The 18,280-nt window shown below is 39.7% G+C and overlaps 1 protein-coding gene across 1 annotated transcript in view; it reads left to right on the top strand.

Moving 5' to 3' along the window:
- Window positions 1-18,280, top strand: part of LOC119486615 (cyclin-dependent kinase 17-like) — a 41,556-nt gene that overhangs the window by 21,902 nt on the left and 1,374 nt on the right. The window contains exons 3-16 of the mRNA XM_037766860.1: window positions 27-191; window positions 1,056-1,189; window positions 6,046-6,171; window positions 9,607-9,663; window positions 9,812-9,926; window positions 11,214-11,308; window positions 11,515-11,577; window positions 12,044-12,167; window positions 12,414-12,534; window positions 14,237-14,334; window positions 14,494-14,599; window positions 15,047-15,089; window positions 15,278-15,368; window positions 16,937-17,014. Of these exons, the coding sequence (XP_037622788.1) occupies window positions 27-191; window positions 1,056-1,189; window positions 6,046-6,171; window positions 9,607-9,663; window positions 9,812-9,926; window positions 11,214-11,308; window positions 11,515-11,577; window positions 12,044-12,167; window positions 12,414-12,534; window positions 14,237-14,334; window positions 14,494-14,599; window positions 15,047-15,089; window positions 15,278-15,368; window positions 16,937-17,014 (1,416 nt within the window). The remainder of the gene's footprint in view (window positions 1-26; window positions 192-1,055; window positions 1,190-6,045; window positions 6,172-9,606; window positions 9,664-9,811; window positions 9,927-11,213; window positions 11,309-11,514; window positions 11,578-12,043; window positions 12,168-12,413; window positions 12,535-14,236; window positions 14,335-14,493; window positions 14,600-15,046; window positions 15,090-15,277; window positions 15,369-16,936; window positions 17,015-18,280) is intronic.

Here is an 18,280-nt window from a genome sequence, read left to right as displayed (position 1 = left end):
ATAAAATGTTGTGTCTTCTTCCACAGAGCCCATAGTGAGGAACGGTCGTCCTCCGTCGGCCCACAGTGTCCACTCCTTCCTCCACCAGTACACAGGCTCCTTTAAAAAGCCGCCGCTCCGACGGCCTCAGAGTGTCATCGGAGGAGGCCTGGGCTCTCTCATGGTCATGCCTCGCAATGGCAGTCGCCTCGGTGAGACACGCACACACGCACGCACTCACACACACACACACACACACACACACACACACACACACACACACACACACACACACACACACACACATAAACAGGCTGTGATCACATTTGATATTTGTCTTTCCGGTGACTTTAAACGAAGGATTAGTACAGGAGGTTTATTTAAATTGCTACAGTGGCTGTTATTTCAGATGTTAATTTAAAAGTTATGTTACGTTAAATTAAAAGTCCGGATGTAGAATATTCTTAAACTACATGTAAAATCCTTGTATTCCACATGTCTACTGAGTCAGCTGAGCCTACACACGCACAGAGTGATGTATTATGTGTTTAAACAAACCACTGCTAGAGGCATATGCTGTATTAGCGCAGACACGCACATAAATATCAGTACAATCCTTCCAGTGTTACATTCAGTCACACAATAAGCCATTTGTTGAAAAATGAGACTAAAAATAATGACTTTGGACACTAACAGCAGACCAGCAACTTGGATCCCCAACCCAGATACAATATTTAAATTCACAACACTCCCTAATATGAAGCATGACGCCTGGAGGAAATGGCAACGTGTTTGTTTAAGGCATGGGATAATTACAGTGTGATGTATGGATATGTCTTGTAAGGCCCCGTGGCGATGAAATAAATTAAATCTATCAGTCAAACATATTAGATCTAATATACTTCTTGTGTATATCTTGCGTTCGACACAGCCAGGAGCTTGATAAGAACAGAGGGGCTCGTAAAAGTGTCCAAGAGAGTGTTTTTCTTTCCTGTTGAAGTCATCAGCCGGTGTTTCCACAGACCTGCTCCATCTGTCGACCTCTTATCCTATTTGTCTTTCTTCCTCCACTCCAGATATCGTCCATGAGAACCTGAAGATGGGGTCAGACGGGGAGAGTGACCAGGCGTCGGGGACTTCCTCCGATGAGGTGCAGTCGCCCACGGGTGTTTGTCTGCGGAACCGAGGGAACAGACGCATCTCTGCAGAGGTGGGGATTGTTTCTTTCACATTTTATTCATCCTCGCATAACCTTTTAAATGGTGGATGGGTGTTATGAGTCACTACCACTTTTTAACGTTTGAATATGTTACTGTTATGAATCATGACACATTTATTCGTCAGCCTCCGCTTTACTGTTGAAGCTATATTTTGATTAAAAGTAAATAATAATGAACGTTAGATAATGGACTTTATGCAATAATTGGTATTTAATGGTGTGTGCATTACAGCACCGTGCTATTACTCAGCGTAGGCGAATTCTCGTAGTGTGTCATGAACACGCTGAAGTCCTCAGCTGCCCACAAAATCTCAGCAGGGGACACACACACATATGCACACAGTGACTCCACATACTGTACTGTAAAATCTGTTTCATAAAGGTTTCCCAGCCGCTAACGTACCACCCACCCGACACCCTTTCTTACTTTACTTTACACACACATGCACACACACTGAGTCGGTAAAGGACAGGCAGATTTTGACATTCCTCTGGTGGTAACATAATGTCAACACATTATGGAAAGACTTCTCGCTGTCATTATTAATTTTTTGGTGTTGTTGTCTAAGAGGGGATTTAATTTTACCACAAGCATCTTTTGAATCCAGGGCGTGTGATTTTGCTTGTATTAAATACAGTACAGCGTTGTTATTATCCCAAATTCATAAGGCTGGGCACGTTTATCTGTTATATCTGTTTATCTGTTGTATCGCAATATAGGCTAGGCATATATTTATTTATTTTTTCTCTATAATTCCACTTAAAACTGTTATGCTCATTTATCACTCAAGTTCTTAAAATGAGAAAATACTTTTCATTTGTCAAGTATTCAATTCACACAGGAGTATACAAAAAAAGGCTTTACCAAGTGGCTTTTTTTATATTAAATTATTATTTATTGAATCACCAGAAAACATGGTATATCGAGATGTATGTCATTATTGAGGTATGAAATGATCGTGATAGAAGATTTTGGCCATATCGCCCAGCCCTTTTTCAGAACAAAAACAAGCCACTGTAGAGATAATAGTAATAATATCATGGCTTGCACCACGCTACGCAGAGTTTTATTCAGCAGAGAGCATAAGGAAAGACTGACTTGCACACAAATGTAGAATCAGATCAAGAGTGAGAGCTTTAATACATTCGGCTCGTAGGGACACATGAAAGGCAGCCTGAAGTTAGAAGAGGAATCACACTGCTTTATCTGAAGGTAACGGATAACGTGGGCTCAACGGGGTTTTCTTGACTATCACATATTTCTGACATTGACTTAAATCTGATTATCTTTTAGGTTTCAGTAGTAAAGATCAGATCAGATAGGACAAAAGGACACCAGTGTTTGATGCTTCTTTCATTTGTTTAGTGTTCAACACAAACCATACATTTGGACATGATGTTTGGATTGTATTGAGGACTTTAAACAACATCTGAAGCTGTGTGTTTATCTCTCTGTTTTTCACAACAAAGCCAAGACTTGGTCCCTTCAATCCACCTTAATGGCTACTAATTGGATTTGAGGATTTACGGCTGTGCAGGTTCATAGTGAAAGTGAACAAGAAAATTACTTCTCGCCTTCTTCGTTTCCATTGTCATTAAGTTTAAAGATGCTCAGTACGATATCCAGAATATTAATATAATATCTTTGCTATGTAAAGATATCGAGGAGTAATGTCTACCTGAGCAGAGAATGAAGTCGCTCTTCCTCTGTGTGTCTTGTAATCCGAGTTTCTCTGTGCTTTTTTGACTTGGCCGGTCGCACATGTTGTGTTGAGGCAATAGATATGCTCCCAATCTCACATTTTGCACCTTTTAATACTACTTAAAGAAGAAACATACCAAAGATTTGTTTGGGAAATAGATTTGTAGATTTGACGGTTTTGTTTCCAATTTCACTTGACCTTTCATTCTACATTTTGAAATATGCAGGTAAAGATGGAGGTCTTAAACGTCCAGGGACTGTTTTCAAAATACTGGCTGAGATGTAAAGTCTCTTGCAAATCCTACAAATTTCATCAGCAGCTGTTAAGATGGGTTGAAGAAACCTGTTTTTTTTTGCTTTGTATTAACACACACACTCTTAAATACAATCAAAACATGACATTTGACCAATTTAAGATGTTTCAAACAAAGTTTTCATGAAAGAAAGCTAATTAAATGTAAAAACAACCTGCAACATTTAACAAAAAGAACAATCGTGTACTTGTTTTTATTGTACTGTAATGGTATTTTTCTGTGTGGTTGATGTTGACATCTTACCAGTGAACCACATGTTGCACAGTACCTGCTGGGTGATCATGCGAGGAAACGTCTTGTGATTGAAGAACACACACTTCGCTCCCTCTGACAGTGTTTATTGGTTGGTTTGATTGCAGGACCTCTGGGGATTTACGAGCAGATACCAGTAGCTACAAAGTCAAACCGAGCACGCAAGATTGCACGAAAAGAAAAAAACCCTTAAACGCGTAGTTAAGCAGCTTACTCCATTTTGGGCTACCCACACACAGAGACATGACACATCACCTCTCGCTGTGTATCGACAAAGCAGTGCACCCCACACTTCCTGTGACTGTTTCACAACCAGAAGAGGTTTATTTGGACAGAAGCACGTAAACAAGCACACGATGTTATACTTTCTTTCAGCCCAAACAATCATTCTGTGTAGTTTGTGCTGGCGTGAGCGGCGTGATTGACCGCGTGCTTGTTGTTGATAAAGTGATCCAGCAGCGAAATCACTGTGTGGCCTCAATCTTTGCCTTTGTGCTGATGTGACAATCAGAGGAGGGACGGTAGAAGAAGATGAAGAGGAGGAGGAGGAAGAGTGAGGAAATCCCTCCGTCTGTGTTCAGGTGGAGGATTGTATGTTTCTCGCTGGAGAGGAAGCCGTGCTGTTTTGGGATTACATCACAAGGATTACTGTAATACGGCCCAGATGGGCCCCTGTTGTAACAGATTAGGCCGGGTTGATTGGACAACTGGAGGGAGGGGGGGGGGGGGGGGGGGGGGGGGGGGGGTGCAAAGGTCAGGTGATGGATGGCATCCCTTGCTCTGGGGAAAAACCACCAATCTTGATCCAACACAGACTCTACAGACAAGCAAAACTGGAAATAACGTCATTCTAAATTACAGATGCATCATAGCATATTTATTAGGGCTGTCAAAGTTAATGCAATAATAACGCGTTAACGCAAAGGAGCTCTAACCTTAAAATGCTAAATTTTGGTGAGGAAAAACTGTCATGACCATTTTTCAAAGGGGTCCCTTGACCTCTGACCTCAAGATATGTGAATGAAAATGGGTTCTATGGGTACCCACGAGTCTCCCCTTTACAGACATGCCCACTTTATGATAATCACATGCAGTTTTGGGGCAAGTCATAGTCAAGTCAGCACACTGACACACTGACAGCTGTTGTTGCCCGTTGGGCTTGAATTTGCCACGTTATGATTTGAGCATATTTTTTATGCTAAATGCAGTACCTGTGAGGGTTTCTGGACATTATTTGTCATTGTTTTGTTTTGTTAATTGATTTCCAATAATAAATATATACATACATTTGCATAAAGCAAACATATTTGCCCACTCCCATGTTGATAAGAGTATTTAATACTTGACAAATCTCCCTTTAAGGTACATTTTTAACAGATAAAAACGTGCAATTAATTTGTGATTAATCGCGATTAACTATGGCCAATCATGCGATTAATTGCGATTACATATTTTAATCGATAGACAGCCCTAATATTTATATGATTTTCAAAACACATTTGGAGTATAGTATACGCTGCTTGTAAATTAGGGATATATAGATCTGGTAAGAAGCACACACCTTTCTTTACTTGAAATAATGATTTATTTTTTTGCACATGGTTCTTGACCAACTTAATAAAAAATATTTTTATTAAATCATACAACAAAAAAAATCTTCACAGCAGCAAAATCTATCTTGTTACACTCTGCATTAGAATAAAAATTCTAATAAACATGTCCACATATTAATACCGCCGTGTGCAATGTACACAGTATGTCTTATTTACTGAAATTGTAAAAAAAACATCACATCCTATAAAAACTGACCGTATCTCAAAAAGCTGAGTCACTGTTGTGGGTTGAATGAAAGGCTGTAGGGTCAGTTCACCCATTCACAAGTCAGTCACTTTCAGTTACAGATTCATCAATGGGCTTGTTGTTGAAATGGTGAAAGTTCAAAGTTGCATATTGTTGTATGTTGGTGAGGAAGAGGTGGAGCGGCGGGGTGTTACTAAGTGTCCAGTGTTACCTCAGAGGGAGTGAAAGATTTAAAGCAGCTAGAGAGAGGGGGAGAGAGAGAGAGAGAGAGAGAGAGAGAGAGAGAGAGAGAGAGAGAGAGGCCGGATTAACAGTAATCTAACAAATAGAGGAAATGCATGATGGGAAGAATCCAGACGTTGTATTGTGAGTGTGTGTGTGTGTTGGATTTTATGTAACAAGTCATTAGGATCATGCTTTAGTACTTTGTTGCTCTGGGAAAGACTTTACTTCGAACTCTTAAAGGCTCCACAGGCTGCTTTTATTATGTTGCTACACAAAGCTGTATAGACGCATGCTGCTACACATGTATTTATACACACACATATACACACACTGCTCTCTCTGTTGACCATTCAGGCCTGAAGCTGGCTGGTTCTTACGGATTCTACTTGTTTACTCTGGGTTTCAGCCATTTTGTTGTCAATCACTGGTATTTATTCAGAGCTTATGCTGTTTGCTGAGGGTTTATTCCTGTTTTTCATGGTTTTATATCATGTTGACACTGTTTTTAAATTAGGTTCTCTGTTGTTTTTATCCATTTGTGTGTGTGTGCGCAGGACCTGAACAAACGTCTGTCCCTGCCGGCCGACATCCGGATACCTGACGGTTACCTGGAGAAGCTGCAGCTGAGCAGCCCGCCCTTCGACCAGCCGCTGAGCCGACGCTCCCGCAGAGCATCACTGGTGAGACGGAGAGATAAAAGGGGGAGAGGGATGGAGAAAGTGTAGAAACTGTTAAGAGGGCAAGAAAGAAAAGACAATGTGGTGGATAGAAAGAGAAGGAAAACCAGAAAGTGAAAGGGCGTAGTCAGATGGATAATAAATGCAAAGTAAACATGATTCAGTTTTCAACCTCTAATGAACCCACCGTACACTTCCTGCCCAGCACCGAACAGCAGACAAAGTTAACGAATAGCTGGTGAACATAGTGGAGCATTTAGCTGCTAAAGAGACAGATATTTTTCTCAGGGCTAAAAGGAGAACGATTATTGGACTTACATTCATCAGGAGGACACAAATACAAAAATTCAGTTAGTTACGGTATGGGCTACAACTTGATCTCCCTTTTTTAGCCTATATTTGTTTACTTTTGGCTAATATTGTGCCAAATTAGCAGTTAGCAGTTCCTGTTTGCAATGTACCCCTGGTTGTATAGACAGCTATCACTGGATTATATTGAAACTATATAAAAAATATGAAGATTCTCAAGCAAGTTCTGTAGTTAAAAGCATCTTTTTTCTACGAGGTCTAAGTGGATTTATGGGTGTTTATTCGCGATGGAAAGTGTAAAGGTTCAGTTATGCTTTTCTTACTTCTAGTTGTTATACACCTGGCCCTTTCACCTCATGCAGTATCTTTGCCTCACGTCTCTATCAATTTAGAAACACTTGTTTTAGCTAAAAAGAATATTACATACCTGACAAATCATGGCACTTCATCGCCTTCCTGCTCATTGATTTTCAACATCGCCCACAATGGTTTAATATACCCAAAGACTCAGAGGTTTTACAAATATCTATGTATAATTTCTAGAGTGATAGGGCGATAATAACGTGTTAAAGCAAATTTGTTTTAACGCCACTAATTTCTTTAACGCATTAACACAACTTGCGATTTTGGAGTTTGTAGTGGGCTCAGTTTTAAAGCTAGAGTGAAGATACTGGCATCATATAAAATTAAAAAAACCTAGAAAAAACATTGATACCAACCAGGTCATACTGGCTTGTCGTGAAGGAGGCTAAATAATTGTAAAAACTTGCGCTAAATTTTGGCGAGGAAAAGCTGGCATGGCCATTTTCAAAGGGGTCCCTTGACCTCTGACCTCAAGATATGTGAATGAAAATGGGTTCTATGGGTACCTACGAGTCTCCCCTTTACAGACATGCCCACTTTATGATAATCACATGCAGTTTGGGGCAAGTCATGGTCAAGTCAGCACACTGACACACTGACAGCTGTTGTCGCCTGTTGGGCTGCAGTTTGCCATGTTATGATTTGAGCATATTTACCTTGCAGTACCTGTGAGGGTTTCTGGACAATATGTGTCATTGTTTTGTGTTGTTAAATATGTGAGAGTAATTGTCATGAATCATGGACAATTATGCCATTAATCGCGATTAAATATTTTAATCGATTGACAGCCCTAATTTATATATAATTTCATGGCATATAATTGTCGTTGTATCACCGAACCATCGTCTAATAATAATAATAATAATAATAATAATAATATCTTTATGTATATAGCACCTTTCAAAACAGTTACAAAGTGCTTTACAATAAAAACAGAACACATTTAAAACACAAGGATAATGAAATGTACTAAAAGCCAATAACTGAACTGAACACATAAAAACCCAAAGGGTAAATCAACTAAAATGTCATAAAACATAAATAAAATCACAGAAAAGCAATTCTAAAAAAGTCAAGTGTTTAAAAGTGATTTGAAAGACGCGACAGAGTTTGCACCCCTATTCTAGGTAACCCTGTCTTCAAAGGCTCTATCACCTTTGTGTATGAATCTGGACCTTGGAACCACAAGGAATGACGCATCTGAGGATCTCAGAGTGCGGGAAAGGACAGAGGGCAGTAAAAGATCTAATAAATAACTTGGGGCGAGGCCTCTCAGAGCTTTGTAAGTAATTAGTAATATTTTGAAATCAATTCTAAAAGCAACAGGTAGCCAATGTAAGGAAGCCAGGATCGGTGAGATGTGGTCATGTTTCCTTGTCCGGGGCAAAATCCTAGCTGCAGAGTTTTGGATGAGCTGGAGGCGGGAGAGGAACTTTTTGCAGATGCCAGAGAGCAAGCAATTACAGTAATCTACTAGTTATGAAGGCGTGGGTAACGGTTTCCAGGTATCTAACATTTTGCAGCTAAAATGTACTGAAATAGAAACTACAATAGTTCCCTGTTAAATGTTGTATTAAAAAAATAAATCAATTGCTGATACCTCTAAACTGTGCTTATGTAAATGTACAGTACTCACTGCCCACGTCTGAGAGCGAGCAGTTCTGATTTGAGAATCGACAGCAGAGGAGAATAAAGAGAAATAGAAACAGAAAGGCCATCAGGGAGGTGCTGCAGAACATAAAGATAGACGTGAGAGTTATGTTTTATTTAAAGGCAGCTTTTAGAAAGAGAAGTGAGAGAGTGAGAGCTCACACCTTGCCCCGTCTCATCTCATCCTCTCAGCCTGTTGTTTTACATTGCACCCCAACCTGCACTTTGTCAGCAGCCTCAATAATTAGTTTTACTTTGAATGTGCATCGATCAAAAGCAGAACAGAGGAAAAGTATCAACACTGCTTCACCCAGTCCCCACTGCATTTGCGTACACGCTCCCCTGCAGAGTTGTTTATATAGCACAGGATATCTGATGCACCCAGACCTCTCAGCTCATCTGGCTCTCGTCTTTATGCTGACAGAGGGTCAGTTTATGCTTAGGTATGGTGAGTTTTTATTCTCCTTGTTGCTGGAAAGGCTTTCCTGAGGACTCAAGATGACCTCAGACTCTCAAATCTTGGTTATTAAATTGTTTGCACTTGTCCTTTTTCTAATTTTTACTTTCTAAAGCACATTAGGGCCGCAACTAGTGATTATTTTCATTATCGATGAATCTGTGGATTATTTTCATCTGTAAAATGTCAGAAACTATGTCAGAAAATGCTATAATTTCCCACAGATAGCTTATTTTATTCAGTCCAAAAAACAAATATATTCAGTTTACTATGATACATGATAAAGAAAATCATCAAATCAAACATTAGAGAAGCTGGAACCGGCAAAATGTTCCCATTAATGCTTAAAAAATAAACAAAAGATAGTTGCCATTTAATTTTCTGACAATTAACTAGCACAATAATTGTGTATTAAACATGCTTTATAAATAGTTTGCCTTGCCTTCCCTATAAACAAACACATTGTAAAAGCCAAAAGCCAACAGTCTGCTGTCACAAGAGATTAGCTATGATGGTGGTTGGGGGTGTGTGACCTCCTTACATCCCCCCCTCTGTTGCTGCGAGGCCGTCATAAGGATTTGCCGTAGTGTCTGTAAGCTTGTCAGTGCTAATAAAGACGCCATCCTCATTAACACTGTTTGTCCTTTTCTCTCCTCCAGTCAGAGATTGGATTTGGGAAGCTGGAGACCTACATCAAACTGGACAAACTGGGGGAGGTACGTGAGAGTATGTGTGTGTGTTTACCTTGACTTCTTCACAGGTGCTGATTGAGATATACAGTAACACATGCAGACACAGTTATAGAGTTTAAATGTAACACCTGACAATCTGACTCATCTCTTTCCTTGTTGTCTCATCCTCCAGGGCACGTACGCTACAGTCTTCAAGGGGAGGAGTAAGCTGACAGACAACCTTGTGGCGCTGAAGGAGATCAGACTGGAGCACGAGGAGGGGGCGCCATGCACAGCCATCAGAGAAGGTATTAAAGGGGCTCTATGTAAGAATCAGAACTTGCTTGGTAACAGTGACACATGTGGCCATTAAGTCAACAACAGTCAGCGTCCTGTTGCTTGCCTCGCACCACGTAGACGCAAGCAAGCACCGGTTAAAACACTGAGGTTGACGTTCACGAGACTGAACGTTATTGACAGGCATCATGATGATTAACGTTAGCAACATTAGCCAACTAAAACCACAATATCACTATATATTTCACAATATAAAATGTTGCCACACAGCCGAACTGCATGAAAAGTAATTGAAAATGCAGTGGTGGAAAGTTGATCCAATTTACACCTTGAACTACAATTTAAGGTTGTACTATTATCTACGACAGCTGCATGGAAGCGTTAATTAGGTTTTGACAAGGTGTCTTTGTGTCAACACATAAATGCACTCTGACACACTTGTAGCAAAAAAATCCCTATTTTTCCCAGCCCAACTTAATCAACAGTTGCCTAATTGGTTGAAAACCAGCCCAATCTGGCAACACTGCTGCCTAATCCACAGATTTTAGCAAGAATTCAACCCCCGTCACTAGTTCTGTTTGGTGCAGTTAGTAAAACACGTCGAACACTCGATTAAACATTTGAACTCAGGTGCTTATTCAGTACATAACTTCACCAAAGTGCCTGAAACTACAGGTTGCTCTCCTCCCGGAGAAATGCATTGTGGTTAGTTTAGAGTGAGAATGTCAGACCAACTACTGGAAATAAGCTAAAGTCAGTTAGTGATGTTTGTATCTTGTGTGGTCTGTGTCCTTGTGTCCCAGTATTTTACCTGTTTGTTTTGTGACTTTGTTGATTATTTAAATCTATGAGGCTTCCTTCGTAAGTCTGAGACATTAGATAGATAGATAGATAGATAGATAGATAGATAGATAGATAGATAGACTTTATTGTCCACCTCAGTGGAAATTTGTCTTTGGCTTCTTCAAATAAAACAAAGTTACATAACACAACACACCATTAAAAGATACAAATATACAGTGTACAATATACAATAGTACAATGGGAAGGTAGCAGCAGGTTATATAATATATAAAGACAGTCATTGTGAGTTCAATGCCTGTATGGCATAGGGAATAAAAGGCTTTTATAAATGTTGCGGCTGACCCTTGGGATCCTAAATCAACGGCCATACCGGAGCAGCTCAAACTCTGAGTGTAGTGGAGTGTAACGTAAGGCTTTATGAGTAAACCTCACTTGGCTTAATCGATGTAAACCCATCCAGTTGTTACAGCTGTCCCCTCTTTCTTTCCCTCTAGTGTCGTTACTGAAGGACCTGAAACACGCCAACATTGTGACGCTGCACGATATCATCCACACAGAGAAGTCGCTCACACTGGTCTTCGAGTACCTGGTGAGACAAACAAAACTTTGACCTTCATTTCCCGCATGACTCGCATGTTATTCTGTGCACGGACGCTAAAATGAATATATTTCGCATCATTAGTATTCATGACTATTCATGCAGAGTTGAGGATGATAATACAGGAGCACAACTGTTGCTGTGCCTGTGGCCTTTCTACTCTTCTAATGCCCTCCATCTCTCTCTCTCATATCCAGGACAAAGACCTCAAGCAGTACATGGACGACTGCGGGAACATCCTGAGCATGCAGAATGTCAAGGTGAGCCTCCGCAGCCGGCCCTGCTGGCCCGGCCAACTTCATCTACTGCCATGACTTTGTGGTTGCTGGTGTCAATACTAGAAACACTACTAGTGTGCCCCCTGGTGGTGGCGAGTAGGCAGTGGAGGGAGAAGTGAAATTTGTTTTCTTAACCTTACTTTTCCACAAAAATGTATTTTGTTTGTGTGCATTTTGTTGCAATTTGGTTTAATGTTGCTTTAAATAAGAAAAATACTTAAACTGAACATTAAAACTCAACTTGGGCCGTTTGGAAGGAGCATGCAAATATTGTGTTTCTATAAGGATCAGTCTAGAATTCATTGATTTTATTCTTCTATATCTATGTTTTAAAGGGGTTTGGATGAATTGCATGTAATGTAGCAACAGCATTTCTTCAGCATCACTATTTGAAACAGATTTCACCGATATGATAATAGTTGCTGATCTAAAATATCTCTTTCCCCAGATTTTTCTGTTCCAAATCCTGCGAGGATTAGCGTACTGTCACAGACGGAAAGTTCTCCACAGAGACCTGAAGCCTCAAAATCTGCTCATCAACGAGAGAGGAGAACTCAAACTGGCTGACTTTGGTAAAAATTGACATCAATTATTAATCTGTGTAAGAGTAAGATTATTTTGTGTCATAAATTATCTACCATTTGGATGAAAAGGGACATCTGTTTTACATTTATGAAGCTGCTCCAACATATTTCATCTATATTGAGCCATATTTAAAAATTAATATTTGGCATTTTGGAATTAAACCCTTGATATGAAGTTTGTACTAAAATGTGCCAATTGGATCTGTTTTTATTTCTCATGTTTCTGCTCCACAGGCCTGGCAAGGGCCAAATCTGTGCCCACTAAAACATACTCTAACGAGGTGGTAACACTTTGGTATCGACCTCCCGACGTGCTGCTGGGCTCCTCTGAGTACTCCACGCAGATAGACATGTGGTGAGTGGGCCTCATTCAACAGGGATGATTACAACTGTTAGAAAACACTTCTCTCTTTAGAGTTAGTTGACTTTATTAATCCCCGAAGGGAAATTAAATCGTCATAGCAGCCAGATACATTAAAATTAGGGCTGTCAGAGTTAACGCAATATTAATGTGTTAATGCAAATTTGTTTTAACGCCACTGATTTCTTTAAGGCATTAACGTAACTTGCAAAGTCATAGTCAAGTCAGCACACTGACAGCTGTTGTTGCCTGTTGGCCTTGAGTTTGCCATGTTATGATTTGAGCATATTTTGATGCTAAATGCAGTACCTGTGAGGGTTTCTGGACAATATTTGTCATTGTTTTGTGTTGTTTATTGATTTTTAATAATATACATATACATACATTATAGCAAGCATATTTGCCCTCTCCCATAAGATAAGAGATAAGATATTCCTTTATTAGTCCCACAGTTGGGACATTTGCAGTGTACAGCAGCAAAGGGGATAGTGAAAAAAACAAGAAGCAAGATACAACACGGTGCAAAAAGCCAAACAAAAGTGAAACAAAATATGAACAATTTAAATAGAAGGAAATATAAAAATAGGAACAATATAAACAAGGAGAAATATTACTAATATATACAGTATTGACTATGTTGATAAGAATATTAAATACTTGACAAATCTCCATAAAATTTAACATAAAAAAAAATGTGCAATTAATTAGTGATTAATCACGATATTATTATCATTAAATATGTTAATTGATTGACAGCCCTAATTAAAATACAACGTTAACAGGTACTGTACATGCTACACAGCTAAAGGTGACACTGGAATAAATAAGCATGACTAAATAAGCATGTCCATATGACTGAGCGCAGCGGAGGTACGGAGGCTAATAGAATCCTTAAGAAGAGAGATGCTTTTATGTTGAGCAATGTATGAAGTGCAGCAGCAGACCGGTGTCCTAATCTACAATAAAGAGACTTTGATGTGGAACACGGCTGTTAATTGACAAGCTGATATGGAATTTAAGTGTGAGTGGTTTTCCTTAAACTTCAAAGTGCCCTGCTGCTTTCTTAAATTAATTCATGCCTATTCCTTTGATTGTTATGCCTCCGCGCCGGCGACAGCTGTGGCAGGAGGCATTATGTTTTCAAGTTGTCCGTCCGTCCGTCCGTCCGTCCGTCCGTCCGTCCGTCCGTCCGTCCATCCGTCCGTCCGTCCCTTTCTCGTGAACACGATATCTCACCAAATCTTGGTGGGAATTTCTTTAAATTTGTCTCAAACGTCCACTTGGACTCAAGGATGAACTGATTAGAATTTGGTGGTCAGAGGTCAAGGTCACTGTGACCTCACGTCTGTCCCATTCTTGTGATCAGGAACGCCTTGAGCTAACTTCTTCAAATCTGGCACAAACATCCACGAGGACTCAAGGATGGACTGATTAGATTTTAGTGGTCAAAGTTGTGTTGTGTGACCTCACAAAACATGTTTTTGGCCACAACTCAAGAAAATATGCCGATGACATTTTAGACAGACACGGATGTAAACTGCAACTTGACTTGCATGGCGGAGGCATACAACCGCAATTCTAGTTCATTCACTGGACGGATTGAAACAGGATAAGTTAATGTACAATTCAGGGAGTTTGATCCAAAAAGTTTGTGTTAGTCATTTATTTATGACTCCTGTCTGTGTCTTCCTGTCAGGGGTGTGGGCTGTATATTCTACGAGATGGCTGCCGGCAGGCCCCTGTTCCCAGGCTCCACGGTGGAGGACGAGCTGCACCTCATCTTCAGGCTGCTAGGTCAGTGCTGCCCTCTGCTGACAGCGGTGCACTCAGACATTTAATATGATCCTTTAATCGCATTAACCCCGGCATGTAGCCCCTGTGGCAGCGTGAAAAGCCCCTCCAGCTGCCATAGTAAAGCCTGACTAACAGGGTCGATTGAATGTCCCTCCACAGGCACTCCCACAGAAGACAGCTGGCCTGGAATATCTTCTATGGACGAGTTCAAGTCCTATAAGTTCCCCAAGTACAAGATCCAGCCGCTCATTAACCACGCACCCAGGTAAGACTGGGAACCTTTTATCCTTCTTTTACTATACAGTATATGGATAATCTTTTTGTATTACTTCAGATATAGTGTATTGCAGCTTATCAAATATCACATAGGGTTATTTAAGATATTTACATGGCAATTCTACAACTTTACAGTTTCTTAACACTTCCCCATCACCTCTCTTGTTAGCCTTGTAATCAGTGGAGATGGAAATGAGCAAATGTTTCTAATCAGACCCAGGTACGAGACAAGTTAGATTTTAGAGAGTTACATTAGTATTATTGGTTTGTTTAGTTAGAACTGTGTGCTCTTTGTCACTTCCTGTAAGGAAATCCTGTGGAATAGTTGACTGTGTTTCCTTCCTTACACTCGCCGGCATCTGTGAGTCACCCCACCTCCACTGACCTCTCTCTCTCGCTCTCTCTCCTCCTCCCTCTCCGATCTCCTCTCCTGTAGGTTGGACACTGATGGCATTGACCTGCTGTTGTCATTCCTAAGAGTGAGTATCACTATATCTGTCAGGAATGATTGGGATGTTAAAAGCAGTGTGACACATTTTGCAGCTATGTTAGGACTGCATTGTTGAAGAGAAGTGAATCAAGGCGCAATCACGAATTGCTGACTCCATTTTATTGTCATTCGTCATTCGTTAATGACTGTGTTTCTTTTTTTCACCCCGAATTTCAGTATGAGTCGAAAAAGAGGATCTCTGCTGATGAAGCAATGAGACAGCCGTACTTCAGGAGCCTGGGGCCACGTGTGCGCACACTGCCAGAGAGTGAGTAATGAAATGGCAATGCAGTAATGCAGACTTGGCAGGCTCCGCTAGGTACAAGTTGAAGGATATTGCAGTGTACAGTGAGGAGAGGTTACAGCCTCATAACAGAGACACTATTCTCCTGACAAGATGGGATTTCTGTTACACTGACTGACTTTGTTTTTTATGGCAAACTATGCTATTACCTTTTTTAATGACTTTTTTCATCATACTATTTTATGACTTTTCTTCAACATGCTATACAATGACTTTCTTTTCTTTTTTTGACATACTATACTATACCTTTTTTAATTAATTCTTTACACATACTATACAATGACTTTTTAATGACATGCTATTCTATGACTTTTTTTTACTCTTTCTTCGTCATATGATACTATGACTTATTTTTCAACATACAATACTATGAATTTTTTTCAACATGCTATCCTGACTTTTTTTGCTCTTTTTTTCGACATACGTTACTATGACTTTTTTTCAAAATACTATTTTATGACTTTTTTCGACATATACTATGGCTATTTTTCCTTTTTTCTTTAACATACAATACAATGACTATTTTTGCTCTTATTTTCGCCATACTATATTTTGACTTTTTTTCGACACAAACTCTACTTACTTTTTTTTACTCTTTTTTCGACATGCTATACTATGACCTTTTTTCAACGTTCTATAGTTAGACTCTTTTTACTTTTTTTCAACATTCTATACTATAATTTTTTTTTCAACATACTTTACTATGACTTTTTTCCTCTTTTTTCAACATACTATCTATAAATTTATTTTTTTGACATTCTATACTTTGACTTTTTTTGCTTTTTTTTTCGACATGCATTACTATGGCTTTTTTTTCCCCGACATACTTTGCTATGACTTTTTTTCGACATACTGTACTATGACTTTTTTTTCGACATATACTATGACTTTATAACTCTTTTTTTCGCCATATTATACTATGACTATTTTTCCTTTTTTTTAACATACTATACAATGACTATTTTTGCTAATTTTTTCAACATCCTTTACTATGACTTTTTTTCGCCATACTATATTTTGACTTTTTTAACGACATACTATACTATGAATTTTTTTCGACATGTTATATTTTGACTTTTTTTCGAAATACTATACTGACTTTTTTTACTCTTTTTTTCGTTATACTATGAATTTTTTTACTCTTTTCGACATGCTATACTATGACTTTTTTTTCGCCATACTAAATTTTGACTTTTTTTTGCCATACTATATTTTGACTTTTTTACCGACATACTATACTATGACTTTTTTCGCCATACTATGACTTTTTTTTCGACATGCTATATTATGACTCTTTTTTTTACATGCTATACTATGGCTTTTTTGCTTTTTTTCCAACATACTATATTTTTACTTTTTTTACTCTTTTTTTCGACATACTATACTATGACTTTTTTATGGCATACTCTAACAAGACAATGACATGTTGAAGGACATTGCAGTGATGATAGGTTACAGCCTCAAATCAAAGACACAATTCTCCTGCCAAGATTTGATGTCTGTTTTACTGACTGACTCTTTACGTCTGGCAGGCATATCCATATTCACACTGAAGGAAGTCCAGTTGCAGAGAGATCCTGGCTACCGGAACTCATCATACCCTGAGTCAGGTGAGGAATGATATTCATTATTTATAAATAATATCATATTTCAATGTCGTCTCTGGGGTGGGGGCCCACAGTGTCTGACTCTAACATTCCCTGCTGTAAACTATACTGGAAAAACAAAGTTCGGAAACTTGTGTTTGGTCTATTATTTCTCTGTTGTTACAATACTAATGGGCATTGTATTTTACATCGTTGGAAAGCCTGTTTATTTACCTTCGCAATGATGTCCAACTTGTAAGGATCATGCATTTGTGGGATGAGCAGCACAGCTGATTATGTGGGTAGCGCCCAAGACAAATTTGCCAAAATGCTCTGCCAATGGTAAGAAGTGTATTCTCATAAGGCTACCAGGAAGCCTGCAATGACTGCCCTTCACCGTCAGGCCCGTTTGCGCTGGTGTCGACAACACAGACAATGGAACCTGAACATGAGGGGGAATGTCATGTTCAGTGACGAGTCCAGGTTCTGTCTGCCAAAGTTGGATGTCAGGGTCAAAGTATGGAGACGACGCAGAGAACGCTATGCTGATTGTTGCACCGATCGAGTAACAGCTTTTGGTGGTCGGCTTCTCCCTCACTGGCAAAACAAGGCTTTTCATCATTGAAGGCCATCTCAATGCAGTGAGATATCGGGATGAGATTCTGCAGCCAGTGGCGATCCCATATCTCCACAATCTGGGACCTAACTTCATCCTCCAAGACAACGGGGTTATCCCAGACTACCTCCACAATGTGGGAGTAGAGAGAATGGAACGGCCTGCCAAGAGTCCACACCTCAACCCAATTCAACATGTGGGATCAGGTTGGGCGTGCTGTACGTGTTAGAGTGACCGACACAACCACGCTGGCTAACCTGCAACCAATCCTGGTTGAGGAATGGAATGCCATCCCACAGCAACGTGTGACCAGGTTGGTGACCAGCATGAGGAGGAGGTGCCAGGCTGTTGTGGCTGCGTATGGATCTTCCACCGCTACTGAGGCTCCTGACGGTGTATTAAATGAATAAAGTGTAAAATTGCCAATATGTCTTGTTTGTTCCTTGTTACTGATAGAGAGTTCAATCATCTAATCCACCAAACAACTCAAAACAAGAGTCAATACCAACAGGAGAATCCACTGTTTACCATTGACGGAGCATTTTGGCAAATTTTTCTTGGGCGCTCCCCACATAATCAGCTGTGCTGCTCATCCCACAAATACATGATCCTTACAAGTTGGACATCATTGCGAAGGTAAATAAACAGGCTTTCCAACGATGTAAAATACAATG

The sequence above is a fragment of the Sebastes umbrosus genome, chromosome 4 (genome assembly GCF_015220745.1).
Source record: "Sebastes umbrosus isolate fSebUmb1 chromosome 4, fSebUmb1.pri, whole genome shotgun sequence".
Taxonomy (NCBI): Eukaryota; Metazoa; Chordata; class Actinopteri; order Perciformes; family Sebastidae; genus Sebastes; species Sebastes umbrosus.
The sequence above is the reverse complement of the archived record's forward strand: the minus strand, read 5'-3'. Positions and strand labels throughout refer to the sequence as shown.